This window comes from Bison bison, unplaced genomic scaffold, assembly GCF_000754665.1.
Source record: "Bison bison bison isolate TAMUID 2011002044 unplaced genomic scaffold, Bison_UMD1.0 scf7180017864480, whole genome shotgun sequence".
Classification (NCBI taxonomy): domain Eukaryota; kingdom Metazoa; phylum Chordata; class Mammalia; order Artiodactyla; family Bovidae; genus Bison; species Bison bison.
The window spans coordinates 2,366,990-2,380,963 of record NW_011495040.1 but is presented as its reverse complement, the minus strand read 5'-3'; the positions used below and the strand labels follow the sequence as shown (position 1 = coordinate 2,380,963).

Here is a 13,974-nt window from a genome sequence, read left to right as displayed (position 1 = left end):
TGAAACTCCAGTACTTTGGCCACCTTATGCAAAGAGTTGACTCACTGGAAAAGACTCTGATGCTGGGAGGGACTGGGGGCAGGAGGAGAAGGGGACGACAGAGGATGAGATGGCTGGATGGCATCACTGACTCGATGGACATGAGTCTGAGTGAACTCTGGGAGTTGGTGATGGACAGGGAGGCCTGGCGTGCTGGGATTCATGGGGTCGCAAAGAGTCAGACACGGCTGAGCGACTGAACTGAACTGAACTGAAGTGGAAAGCTAATTCAACTGACAGGGATGTTAAGATCAGGTAAGATGGAATTTATTACTAAAAGAAGTTAAAGCCACTGGACAAATAAGATGCAGTTGAGCACACAGAGACTATGAATATTTTCTCAGCATCGAAAGAGGCAGCTGGAGGAGTAAAAAGAACCTGGAACTGGCAGTCAGAGGACCTGGGTGCCAGCCCTGGCCTGCTGCTCACCAGCTGTGATGCTCTGGGCATGTGACCTCCCCAATCTGAGGGGGTTTTCCTAGCTTCAAGGTGAGCAGGTGGACAGGCATCTCTTTGTCATCTCAGCCTTCCATCCTGAGGGGCAGGTAGCAGGCTGCTACCTGAAAGTGAGACTGAATTCTCCACTTGGCCCACTGCCCAGGGTCCCAACTGTCTGTGACTGCTATCTGACCCCTCCACGCCACTCCACTTCACTGACCAATCAGCTCACCCATTCCCAAGTGAGACACTTTGGCTCAAAAGTCATAGAGCCTCTTTTCCCCAGGAGTTCAATTTCTCTCCCAGGGATGAACACAGGCACTGCCCGACCCACTCACGGGAGGAGGCAGAGAGAGTGTGATAAAAAAATATCATATTTTCTGAAATCCTTTGTTACTGGCTAAAGCCTAGAGAGGGTGAATAACTTTCCTGAAGTCACACAGGAAGTCAGCTGCAGAGCAGGCAGAAATCCTGACCATTCAAAACAGTCACATCCACCCATCCCCTCAACCTTCCCCATGCCCTGTGTGGAGTGGAGGCAGATGGCACTTACCACACACTTCTTAGATCTCTCTTTGCTCTATGAAAATGAACAGCCTAGAACTCCTGAGCAGTCTCAATCTTGTCTAAGTGGAATTGTAAAACTGCCACTCCCCACTAAGGGAATTCTTGGACAACTATTCCTCTCCATCCTCCCAAGAAGACAGTGTCTGGTGAGGACAGCTGCCACCTGCCCTAAACTAAGAAGCCCTTAACCCATTCCAGAACTAGTTTCTGAAGATCCCCTATCAACCAGTTCCTGCTCAGCAGACCTGCCTCTTCCATGTGCGCTGAAGGTCAGCAGTAAGGGGAATCTCCAGGAAAGACTCTCTCCAGCCAATTCCTGGGGAAGGGTTATAGCCAGGGTCCTTAAGGGCACCGAGTGGGGGAGGGGGGGTGCAGAGTGTGTAAGCAACCTGAGGGCAGGGACAACCCTGCTGGGAGGCGGGGGCTGAGAAGGGGTCGACAGGCTCCCCCGGAAGACAGAACACTTATATTCTGGCAAAACCAGGACCACCCCTCAGCAGCATTCCGGGTCTGCCAGAAGGGTAAGGGTCTTCGCCCTTACCCACCGGAGACAGATTCCCACATTTCCCCTCTCCACTCCTCACTGCGCCCAAGGGACTCCGGGAGACAAATATTCGCTGCCATAAAAGTGAACTATGAGGGCTGAAGTCAGACTCGCAGACAGGGTCACCCCAAAGGGGATGGAAGTGGCAGTAAAGAGGGCTAGAGATCTCTAACCTTCATCCTCACTTTGCAAACTAAGACCCATACCAAAGTGTGGCAAAGGTCGCTGCCCCAGGCGGTCCCATACCTGTCTCGGCGCTGGGACCGACCAGGCGGGGATTACTTGCCCTTTTATCCGCACCCTCATCCTCCTTAAAGTCACCCCATCCCGCCCGCCCCACCACTTGCCCACCCAGCCTCTTGCCCACCCACTCCCACAGCCATCCCCAAGCGCAGTGAGGGTGTGTGGCTGGGAGCCGGTACCTGCTTCCTGAGCGCCTCGAAGGCTGCGCTGATGGTGTGCACTCGCGTCCGCTCCCTGGCGTTCGCCAGGAGCCTCCGGGTCTGCTGCAGGGCTTTGATCTCCGAGGAGGCGGCGGTGGCTTCGCCCGGCCGTTTCCTAGGCGACGCGGAGGAATCCGGGTGGTTATTGTAAATTACGTGTGAAATTGACGAGTAAGAACTTTCCCCAGGGCGCGTGGGGGGCGCGGGGCGCACCGAGGGCTCTGGGGGCGCCGGGGGCGCCGACGGCGTGGGGCGTGCTGGCGGTGCGCACAGCAAGATGCGGGGACGCAGGCCCGGCTCCCGGAAAGGCTGTGTCTCGGGACCCCCCAGGTACCTGGCCCTGGGGCGCAGGAGGCGGCGGCGGCGGAGGCGGCGTGGGGAGTCCCGGCCCACTGCGCCCAGGGCGAAGCCGCGTTTCCGCGGGTCCAAGACCTCCGGCGCCCGGGCGCCCCCGCGCTCCCCGGCCGTGTCCGCGCCCCCACCTGAGGGAACGGCCGGCGCCACCCGGGCTGGCACCGGGGTCGGGACTGGCTGCAGCCGCTGGGTTCTGTCCCGCAGCCCGTTGGTGGCGGTGGCGCGGTGCTCGGGTGCTTCCAAGTCCAATCGGAAAGTTTTATAGCCGTTCGCGCGCCGCGCCGGCTCCTTGCCTTTCCTCTTGAGCTTCTTGAGGCCGTTCAGCTCCTTCACGCACACGGTCTTCCAGGGCCCGTCCTGGAGAACCGGGATGTGCTTCATGGCGCGGGTAGCGCGCGAGGCAGGGGCGTGGGGCTGCCCGGGAAGCGCGCCCGCCGCGCTCGCTCTGCCCGGGCGGCCGCCGCGCTCAGCGCCTCGGAGTCGCCAGCTCTCCCCCTGCTCGCTCGCTCGCTCCCTCCCTCCCTCCCTTTCTCCCCCTCGCCCCGGGGCAGCTGCGCCGCCGGGCTGTCCGTTCCCGGAGCGCTCAGAGTGTCATCTGAAGTCGCTGCCGCCGTGCCAGCGTTTCTGGAGAACGCCCGCTGCGCTCCATCTGTGTTTGTTTAGCCTCAGTTTACACAGAAGCCCGGTTCCCCAGATCAGTCAGCGCCGCCGCCTCCCCAGCCCCGGCCGCCCGAGCCGCGAGCGCCTTTAAAGAAACAGGAAGCATTTTTCAAAACAGCTGGGCTGCCGGCCGCCTCCTTTGTCCGCGTCCTCTCTGCCTCCTCTGCCTCCCCCCACCCCCAGCCCTTCTGCCCAGAACCTGCCTCCTCCGATTCTCCCTCCCCGCCCCCTCCTCGAGTCCCGGGCGCTTCTCTTTTCCCGCAGGACAGTCTGCTCCCGAGCACATGGCTTCTGGGCCCTTGGGCCCTTCCCCAAATCGGAGCTAGGCCTTCTCTCGGTGACCTTCCGCACCCAGCACCTCCACGTCCAGCCCTCCCCCCAACCCTACCCCAGCTTGCCAGGCGAGAAAGAAAATGTACGGCGACTTCTCCTGGAAGAGGGTGAGGTCATTGGGGGCTGAGGGGAGGAGGAAGGCTCTGGGGTTGCCCAGGACCCTCAGGACCCCTGCACCGCAGTCCCATTCGCTGGGTCACTCGCTGGAGCAAAGGGGAACCAGGAGCAGAAAGCCTAAGCGACAGGGAAACTGAGGCTCCAAAAAGGAATGGGCTTTTCCCACGGTCACGCAGCGAGTTTAAAGAGGCCTATCATGGTGAAAGCTTCGGATTTCGACGCAGCATCTGTGAGAATCTGAAGTCACCTCACCCCAGGCTGCCCGTTAAGCCCGGATTTACTCATCTATGAAATGAGAAATTTGGAGAACATCAACGCCTAAATCACAGCGTGGCTGTGAGAAATTAAGCCCCAGGCACATGGGAGGGACCAGTCCAATGGAAGCTTTGGTTATTATTACTATTAATAACAGAGGCAGAATAGCTCCTAGAGGCAGATTTCCTGGCCGGCTCTGCCACTTACAGACTGAGTAACACTGGGCAAGTCACTGAACCTCCCTGTGCTTCCCTTTCCTCGTCTGTAAAATGGAAGTAACAGTTGTATCTCCAGGACTGTTGCGAGGGTTAACTGACCCTGTATGTACAAAGCGTTCAGAGCAACCTGGTGCAAAGTGAGAGCTTTGCAGGTGCCTGCCGTTACTGGCAGGGGGCAGAGAGTGACTTCCCAGACCCTTGGTCCTCAGTGCCATCCTACTGGAGATTCTGGGGAGGGGAGTGGGAAGGTCAAGCTAGTTGGCCCTCACTAAGCCCTCCCCAGCCCCCCTACTCCCCCACCCCAGAGGCTGTCCCAAGGACCTGCACTTACTCCTCAAAGGCCTTTCTCTGTAGCAGTTTCTCCTTAAGGTGGTGATGGGTGCTTTAAGTAGTTTGGGAAAAGATCGACCTTGGCCTGGGGCTCTGACCTCTGCAACCACTGGAATCCTTGTCTTTCTGGTTTCAGTCCTTCACTCCCACCCCCTACACCCACCAAACCCAGTGGGGGTTTTCTTCAGGGTTCATCTGGAGTGCCTTCTTTCTCTCTCTCTCTCTCTCCTCTTGTCTAGGGGAGAATGACCTAAGGGTGTGAGGAGGTAGATAACTCAGTAGCCTGTGCCTTGCAGTGTCCTGGAAGGTAGGAGAGGGGTCCAGGCAGAAAGTTCAGGGGCAGGAGCGTAGATTGTGCTTGGCTTTTCAACTCTCAAGGCCTGTGACCCTGGACAAGACAGTTCATCCCACTGGAGTTCTGAATCTGTCCTTGAGGGTGACATTTCTGTGCAGCCAACCTCTCAAGGTGGTTAGGGAAATAAAAAGAGATCACAGATTTAAGAGGACTTTGACATCAAACATACCCTCATATGTCTGCATACACATAGGAACACACACACGAAAGCATGCAATTTTCTGACTATGGCTGGCTGAAATATGTGCTTAGTCGTGTCTGACTCTTTGCCACCCCATGGACTGTAGACCGCCAGGCTCCTCTGTCCATGGGATTCTCCAGGCAGGAATACCAGAGTGGGTTGCCATTTCCTCCTCAAGGATGTCTTCCGAACCCCAGGGATCGAACCCCTTGTCTCTTCTGTCTCCTGCATTGGCAGGTGGGTTCTTTACCACTAGCGCCACCTGGCAATAGTAAATGCAAAACCTCATTTTTTTCCCACGGCGGGAATCGGTCCCAGCATGATACAGTGACTGCTTCCTGAGGCACCCACTTCCCTGGACACCCAGCATCTTCCCATACCTTACCTCTCTCCTGAAGACCAAGGGTGAGCCCCAGACAGGAGCCCCTATTCTCCTGCTTTTTCCCCACCAGCCCCAGGCCCTTTGAAGAGAACATTCTTCTCGCTCTTGGATGATTGGCTTCAGTCTCCTCTCTCTGTAAGCCTTGGCTGGTCATCACAGCGCCCTGTCACTCTTGCTGGCCTCTGCTCACTCCCAAGAATTGCTTCGGCTTGTCCTTCACTGAGGTCCTGTCTGAACCCCTAGGTTTGTGAGGCCCTGAAACACTGCTGTTTCTGGGACTTCTCTGATGGTCCAGTGGTTAGGACCCTGTGCTTTCACTGCAGGGGGCCTGAGTTCCATCCCTGATCAGGGAACTAAGATCCACAAGCTGCTCTTTCCTTCCTCCCTGTCTCCCAGGAAACCTTTGCTGAAGCCCTCACTTCAGTATTCTTGTCTGGAGAATCTCATGGACAGAGGAGCCTGGAGGGTTACAGTCCATGGGGTCGCAAAGAGTTGGACCTGATTGAATGACTAACACTATCTTTCACTTTCATGCCCTTTATATTTGCCAGCTCCCAAACAGAGTCTGAGACCCCAGCTAGCCCACTCCTCACACATCTAGCCAGTCAGTAGCAGAGATGGGGGGAAAGCCAAGTCCTCCTCCCCAGAACTGCTGAGTTCCTCTCTGAACCTCAGTTTCCTCCTCTGTAAAATGGGGATCATAGTATCGTCTCCCAGAACTGGCATGAGGTTGGGGTGAGACTGCATGTACAACACTAAGCTGGAGTGACAGTGGCCTCAGGCCTCTGGGTTGGCACAGCTGCCCAGACTCCTTGCATCGCAGCATCTGCCTCCGGTCTCGGAGTGCGCTTGCAGGCTGGAGGTGTCCACAGCTAGTTGGAGCATGTGGAAGTCTTGTAGCAGGACTGAAAACTGTCCCTAAAGAGGCCAGCATGGGCTCCAGGAAAATCACCTGTCTTTGTTGAGTATCGAGGGCTCCACTCATACTGATCCTGAGCCTGTCACCAACTCTCTCAAAACAGTGGAGAAGATCACTGAGATCCCATGGGAACAGGGGAGGAGAAGGGAGTGGATAGGAGTGGTCAGCTGCGCTGGGCGGAGGTGGAATGGGACTCAGACCCAGCAGGTCTTCCAGGACACGCTCCTCCTCCCCGCCATGCTGCCTCTCCTGTGGGCCCAGGGGTTGGCATCAGGCTAGCCTAGGAGGAATCTGCTTTGCCACTTACCAGCTGTGTGGCCTTGAGCAGCCCCTTTACCTCTCTGAGCTGTAGTTTGTTATCTGGGCATTACTTCCTTAGTCATAAGATGGAATGCCATGCACCAGAACTGGAGAGGCCAAGTGATGTGAAGGGTCCCTGTTATTGTGATTCTCAGCCCTCCAAGTGGCAGACCTTCAAAGTCCAGGCTAACTGCCCAAGGTCCCCCAGCTTAAGGGCAAACCTGCCACCCAGGGCTCACTTCCCTTAGTCTCCTGGAAAAGTGGAGGCAGACCAGCCTGCTGGCGCCCTCTGGTGGTATGATACAGTATGAACTACACACAGCATAGCTGACTCCTCACAAGAATTTAGAGCGCAGGACTAGAGTGAAGTCGCTCAGTATATCCAACTCTTTGCGACCCCATGTTTCCTCTGTCCATGGGATTTTCCAGGCAAGAATACTGGAGTGGGTTGCCATTTCCTTCTCCAGGAGATCTTCCCGACCCAGGGATTGAACCCGGATCTCCTGCATTGTAGGCAGACGCTTTACCGTCTGAGCCACCAGGACTGCTGCTGCTGCTGCTGCTAAGTCGCTTCAGTCCTGTCTGACTCTGTGCGACCCCATAGAGGGCAGCCCACCAGGCTCCCCCATCCCTGGGATTCTCCAGGCAAGAACACTGGAGTGGGTCGCCATTTCCTTCTCCAATGCATGAAAGTGAAAAGTGAAAGTGAAGTCGCTCAGTCGTGTCCGACTCTTCGGGACCCCATGGACTGCAGCCCACCAGGCTTCTCCATCCATGGGATTTTCCAGGTAAGAGTACTGGAGTCGGGTGCCATCGCCTTCTCCGGAGCTACCAGGACTGGTAGCCCTGAAATGAGAGTAACATGGATTTTGTGAATTCATAGAAATGCCAGAGTAAAAAGGCTTTCAGGGCTCCAAGTGGTCTCACACCCTGCTTGGAATGGGACAAGACACACACCCCTAGAAAACCTATGTGCGCGCATGCTCAATCTCTCAGTTGTGTCTGACTCTTTGCGAACCCATTAGGCTGTAGCCTGCCAAGCTCCTCTGTCGATGGAATTTTCCAGGCAAGAATACCGGAGCGGGTTGTCATTTCCTCCTCCAGGGGGTCTTCCCGACCGAGGGATCAAACCCACGTCTCTTGCATCTCCTGCCTTAGCACTTGGAGTGTTTCCCTCTGAGCCACCTGGGAAGTCCTACATTAAAAACAGCCACTGGGCGGTTCCACATCCTCTGTGTGGCTGATCCAGGAATAGGAATGAAGCTAGAAAGAGAAGTGAAGGCAAGAGCTTAGGGCTTGGGTCACTGGGAACAAATGCTCAAAAGCCAGGCAGTAATACCACCACAGTGGCAGTGAATATAGGCTCTATTTCTACATAGGCTCAATTTCCTTGTAACAACCCAGGGAAGTAAACCCATTGTACAGATAAGGAAACTGAGGTTCCTAGACCAAAAAGAAAAAAAAAAAACAACTTGCCAATGGAAAAGTTAATAGAAGTGGGATTTGAACCCTGGCCAACTGACCCCAAAACTCAAGCTTTGAACCACTGTGTTTTGTGGCCTCCTGAGACCTCAGTGACCAGCATCTGACCAGGCGAGTCACTGGGCCACGTACAGGGCTGGCCTCTCTGGCTGGCCATGCTGGCCTCCCTGCATGTGCCACCAGGCTGGGTGAGCTTCTTGCTGTCCTCTTCTCAAGGGAAGCCTCTGGCCTCCCTTGGACCAGCTCAGTGATCCTCCAGGTCAGGGTCAGATGTCAGGGGTACTTCCTCTGGACATTTGATGATCTCAGGCATATGGATCCCAGATCTTATCCAGGCACTGGTACCTCCTGGCATTGCTGGGTGGAACCTACCCAGCAGTTCCTTAGTGCATACACACCACCCATGGGGGAGGACAGGAGAACTCTGCCAGGTGGCACCCCATGATTGCCATCTCCTTGGCAAATGAGATGGATCCTTGGATCCTTGCTACTTGGAATGCTGCATTCCTGAGTCTGGAGTTCCCATTTCCGACTGTCCAGATTGTTCCAAAGAGGGTGTGTCTTCAATTCGAGCAAGGAAGAATGGAATTAGACTGCCAGAAGGCTACAGAACGCATATGATCACTGCCTTCTGGAGTTGTGCTCATATCCACACTGGATAGGACCACCCAAGGGAGTGAGCAGAGAGTAGGATACAGCCAGCCTGGTGGCCCCCAAGTCCCCTCCCTACCTTTCAGTCAGAATGCCTGAACTGCCACCATTAACCAGCAAGACACTGGATCCAGAGGACAGAAAGGAGATATCCAGGCAGAAAGCTCTCAAACTCCCTCTCCAGCTTTCCTTCTAGCTCCCTCTATCCAAGTGACCATCTAAATTGTGGAAAATTGAGAGACTTTGGGGCTGGGACAGGGCCTGGATAAGGACATGACAGGAGGGAAGCGGGGAGGCCTTTAGTACACCCTCTCTAGGACTCCCTCTCTGGGGTTCTGTCTCTGGCATAAGCTTGAGTATCCCTTCTCAGGCCCAAGCACATGCTCTGTGGCTAATGCAGCATACTCCCCTGCACAAGGCAAAGTCCATAGGGCACACTTGGTCCTGACTCCTGGGGTCAGGAAGGAAATGGGAGGGTCGGGTCCGGAGAGAAGGGGTTCAACAAGCATGAGGGGGAGCCTGGTACAACAGGCAGGTGGGTGCCAGGTTCTCACACAGTTGACCAGAAGTCCTTTGAAACCTGGGACACAGCCTGTCATTCCTTTGGGTGACTTCCTTTTTTCCTCACATGTGTTAGGGGCTGCCAGCAATCCTCTCCACCTGCAAGCATGCAGGCAGGGGTATGTTCCTCCATCCCAGGAACCTGGACTGCCTTGGCTAATGGAGGCCTGCTGGAGTAGAAGTGATGCTGCGCTTTTAAGGGCACTGGCTGTTTCAGCTTCCTGCCAATGGGAGCCCTGAGTCACCATGTGAGGGGTCCAGGCTACTGTGTTGCAGGGCGAGGCCTCATGGGAAGCCCCATGGTGCCTGCCAGATCTGTGATGGAGGAAGGGACCCAAACACCTGCCTTCAGATGCTTCTAGCCTCAGCCTCTCTCTCTCTGTAACCACATGGAGAACCTGAGTGAGAACTGCCCAGTTGAGCCCAGTAAACCTCCAGAACCATGGAAACGTATCCTGAATTGTCGTGTTAAGCCACTGCATTTTGGGGTGATTTGTTATGCAAGCAATAGAGAACTGAAACATTCCAGTAGGAACCAAGGTTGGCATCTAGTCCCCCGTTTCTCCCATTTCCTCTCTGATCTCATCCCTCAGTTCTCCCCATAACCCACCCCATCCTTCTGCTCTCACCACACTGGGCTTCTTCTATACTTTGAACTTAGCCAGAAGGCTCCCTTCTGCCTCAGGGCCTTTGCACTGGCTATTCCCTCATTCTGGAATATTCTCTCTCAGGTAGCCTGTGACTCACTCCCTCATCCTCCTCTGGTGCCTCTATGTCACCTTCTCAATGAGACTGTCCCTGGGCATCCCATAGAATTTGTATCCCCACCCCTTCAGAATCTTCTGCCTCTTTCCTGCTTTAATTTTTCAAGCACTTACCATCATCTGACATATTATATATGCATGTATATTGCTGGGGTTTTTGTTTCTTTGTATCCTGGACTAGAATTTCAGCTCCATGTGGGCAGGGATTTTTACCTGCCTTGTTCACTGCTATATCCCAGCATCTAGAACAATCCTGGTACACGTGTGTGCACGCATGCATGTGTGCTTAAGTCACTTCAGTCGTGCCTGACTCTTTGCGACCCTGTGGACTGTAGCCTACCAGGCTCCTCTGTCCATGGGTTTCTCCAGGCAAGAATACTGGAGTGAGTTGCCTTTTCCTCTTCCAGGGGATCTTCCTGACCCAGGGATCAAATCTGGGTCTCCTGCCTTCGGGGCATATTCTTTACCATCTGAGCCACCAGGGAGGTTCACTGCTCAGTTTGGACCAGGTCTTACTCAACTATTCAATCAGCTGCTTTGATAGAAGAAGCCAGTGGATCCAGAGTTGATCGTGTCTTAGAAACAATTGCTGTGACCACCGAGAACTGGTGGTTCGTTGAATTCACTTTCTTTCTCTCTGGCTTCGTGTCTCCTGGCCTGATAAACAACATGGGGGACAATGGGTGCAAATCAACCATCATCCAGTCACTTGACAAACCTGGCACCTGGCCAGGCCCCGTGATGGGACTGGGACAGAGACATGAGGTGTCTGTCGTCAGGAGCTCGAGTAAGTCCCACCTTTGACTTGGTCCACCTGTGGTGATTCAGTGCGCATTTGTAGACACCTGCTGAGGCTAGGGAAACAGCAGCGAACAAAGCAAAAACCCCTGCTTCGGGGAGCTGACGTTTGGCGAGAGGGCATGAGGTGACCACCCCAAGGAGCTCCGGGTCCAGTAGAAAGATGATACAAATCCAAGAGCTGTTAGACACAGTTTGAAGTGACACACACTGCAGGGAAAACTCTGGGAATTCCAAGTGTGGCAGAACCATTCTGGGAGACTTCCTGGAAGAAGAGGCATTTGGGGTTTTGTTTGTTTGAATATTCATTTGGGAAGATCCCTGGCAGCTCAGACGGTAAAGAATCTGCTTTTAATGCAGGAGATCTGAGTTTGATCCCTGGGTTAGGAAGATCCCCTGGAGAAGGGAATGGCAACCTACTCCAGTCTTGTTGCCTGGAGAATTCCACAGACAAAGGAGAGCCTGGCAGGCTACAGTGCATGGGGTCGCAAAGAGTCAGACACGACTAAGTGACTAACATTTTCACTATATTTATTTGTTTTATTTTTTGGTTGGGTTGGGACTTTGTTGCTGCACGTGGGCTTCCTCTGGTTGCAGCGAGTGGTGGCTCCTCCCTTGTCACGTGTGGTTTCTCATTGCGGTGGCTTCTCATTGCGGAGCACAGGCTCTAGGAGCTCAGCCTTCAGTAGTTGCAGCGCAGGGGATTAGATGCTCCATGGCCTGTGGGATCCTCCCAGATCAGGAATTGAACTGGTGTCCCTTACATTGCAAGGTGGATACTTAAACCGCTGGACCACCAGGGACGCCTGAAGAAGAGGCATTTGAACCAGGCTGGAAGGACAATGGGATTTTTGGCCAGGCAGACCTCCTCCCTGACAAATATCCATAGCTTACTCCCTAGCCTTGTCTCAGCCTCCTGTTATGTCACCTTTCGCTAAGGCCTCCCTTCACCACCCACTTACAACTGGAACCGTACCCCTTTTCTCCTTCACACACACTCTATGATCCACTTACACATCTATGGGATCCATTTGGCCTGCATTCCCACCTGAAGTAGACAGGAAGCAGCAGGGAGCAGTGGCACGCACTCCCTCATGGAGCCTAGTGAAGGTTCCTCCCTGTGGTGGGTAAGATGGCAGAGCAGAGAGGGGATGGTAACAGGGCCCTGCCTTGACATCGGGGATTTGCTAAGAAGTGAGGGGACAGCCAAGCCTCAAGGAGACTTGGGAGAGCACACCGCCAAGAGGACATGAGGGTGCTCAGGCTCCACGCTTTCCTTGACCAGCATCTGACTTGGCCCTTCCCTCTCTGGTCCTCTTCCCTCCCCCAACATCACACTGTCCCCCAGATTCCTTCATTCCAGTGAGCTCTGATGGGAAAGTCCAGGGTCTTCAGTGGCTTCTCCTATGCTCCTCCTCTGCCCTCTATGTGCTCTGATTCAGTAAAACAGTGTTATCCATCTTTACCCCATGTTGTCCATTTGAATTGTATCACCCTTGTGCGTATGTGCTGAGTTGCTTCAGTTGTGTCCAACTCTGTGCAACCCCATGGACAGAGGAGCATGGGATTCTCCAGGCAAGAATACTAGAGTGGGTTTCCATACCCTCCTCCAGGGGATCTTTCCGACTCAGGGATTAAACTTGGTGAACTGTGACTCCTGCATTGCAGGTGGATTCTTTACCACTGAGCCACTGGGGAAGCACATCACCTTTGCAGTTTTGTTTACTAATTTATTTCTTTTTATAGTTATATAAAAATTAAAAGTATAAAGCCTAAGAGCATAGCGATGTCCTAGGGCTCTGTGACAAGGTGTCACCTTTCAAGACAGGAGCACACATTACTCAGGGTTTGAGAAATTCCAGGCTGGATGTTATCAGAGTTGTCCTAAAGTTCTGACTTGCTGATCTGGGTGTCGAAAAATGCATTCTCATCCCAGGACCAGCTATGTACCCTTCCCTTGGGTATCTGCTTCCTCTGTCCCCCTGCCCTTGCAAACCTCAGTTTCTTCATCTGTAAAATGGAAAGAGTAAGAAGGTGATGGCTCCTACCTACCTGGAGATACTCCCACCTTTAACATCTCAGCGTCTGTCTTAAGCCTCTTCCAAATCCAGAGCACGATGGGGAGAAGTGAAAAGTTCACTGGCTGTAAAGAAAACTCTCTTGCAGGCCTAACCCCTATCGCAGGCAAGAAAAGCTCTGTCATGGAGCCATCAAGCCCACTGGAACCCAAAGCCTGATCAGTCAGGGGGCGGGCAGAGAGCGAGCCAGGGGCCCATTAGTGCTTCCCTCATCAGGACCTAGTTGTCAACAGCCTAACAAGAACTGGCTTAAGCCAGTGATCTCCCGGGAGCTGTTACCAAGACTCATAGGCATGCTCTGTGGCTAGATGAGAAACCAGTGTGTGATAACTTTTTTTTTTAGGAGAACAACTTTCAATTCCCCAAGGAGCACATTCCTTCATTGTGAAGTATTCCCTACCCATCTCCCCCATTCCCTCAGAAAAGAAAGGAAATTAAAAAAAAAAAAAAGGGCTTGGCTGCTTCTTCTGTACAGGCTCCTTGAAAAACTATTTTTACAACTCTCTGAAAAAGTCCTCTCTGATGGCGGCAGCCGGAGCCCATGGGGGGCATAGCGGAGCTGACGCAATGCACGTTTATTAGCAGTGAGGAAAATTTAAAAGGTACCGCTCTACCACAGCCGCCCCACAGACCTGGGAAGCCCCGGGGACAGCTGTCGATCTGGTGGTCTCTGGGCTGAGTCCTCAGACACACTTAATCAGTTGCAATCCTAGATCGGCACAGCCGGAGGGAGGCTTGGAGATCATCTAGGGCACCGAGGACAAACGCTTTTCATCATGCATGCCAAATCTAATTGATTGGTAGGGGCTGCCTGAAGCCCTGTGTTGAAAAGGATTCTGAGGCTGCATCCAGGTCCCATGGGAATGAACACTGTAATTGATTAGCAATGTCTGCCATGCAGAGGGCAGATTCGTGCCATGTGTTGGCCATTCCTGGTCTAGTCCAGCCTTCCCATTTTATTGATGGGAGAGACTGAGTCCCAAAGCCCATTGTCTGTAGGGTCTTTCCCAGCCTTTTGGGGGGGCTGGGCTGTTGTCAGTGGTGTGCCTATGTGAGTACATACATGCTCAGTCCCTTCAGTCATATTCGACTGTGCAACCCCATGGACTGTAGCCCGCCAGGCTCCTCTGTCCGTGGAATTATCCAGGCAAGAATACTGGAGTGGGTTGCCATGCCCTCCTCGAGGGGATCTTCCCAACCAAGGG

General features: G+C 53.9%; 1 protein-coding gene across 1 annotated transcript in view; it reads right to left on the bottom strand.

The window, feature by feature from the left end:
• Nucleotides 1–3,417, bottom strand: part of ATOH8 (atonal homolog 8 (Drosophila)) — a 43,187-nt gene extending 39,770 nt beyond the window's left edge. The window contains 3 exon segments of the mRNA XM_010862202.1: nucleotides 2,011–2,358; nucleotides 2,360–2,424; nucleotides 2,427–3,417. Of these exon segments, the coding sequence (XP_010860504.1) occupies nucleotides 2,011–2,358; nucleotides 2,360–2,424; nucleotides 2,427–2,766 (753 nt within the window). The 5' untranslated portion in view covers nucleotides 2,767–3,417.
• Between the last annotated feature and the right edge of the window lie 10,557 nt (nucleotides 3,418–13,974).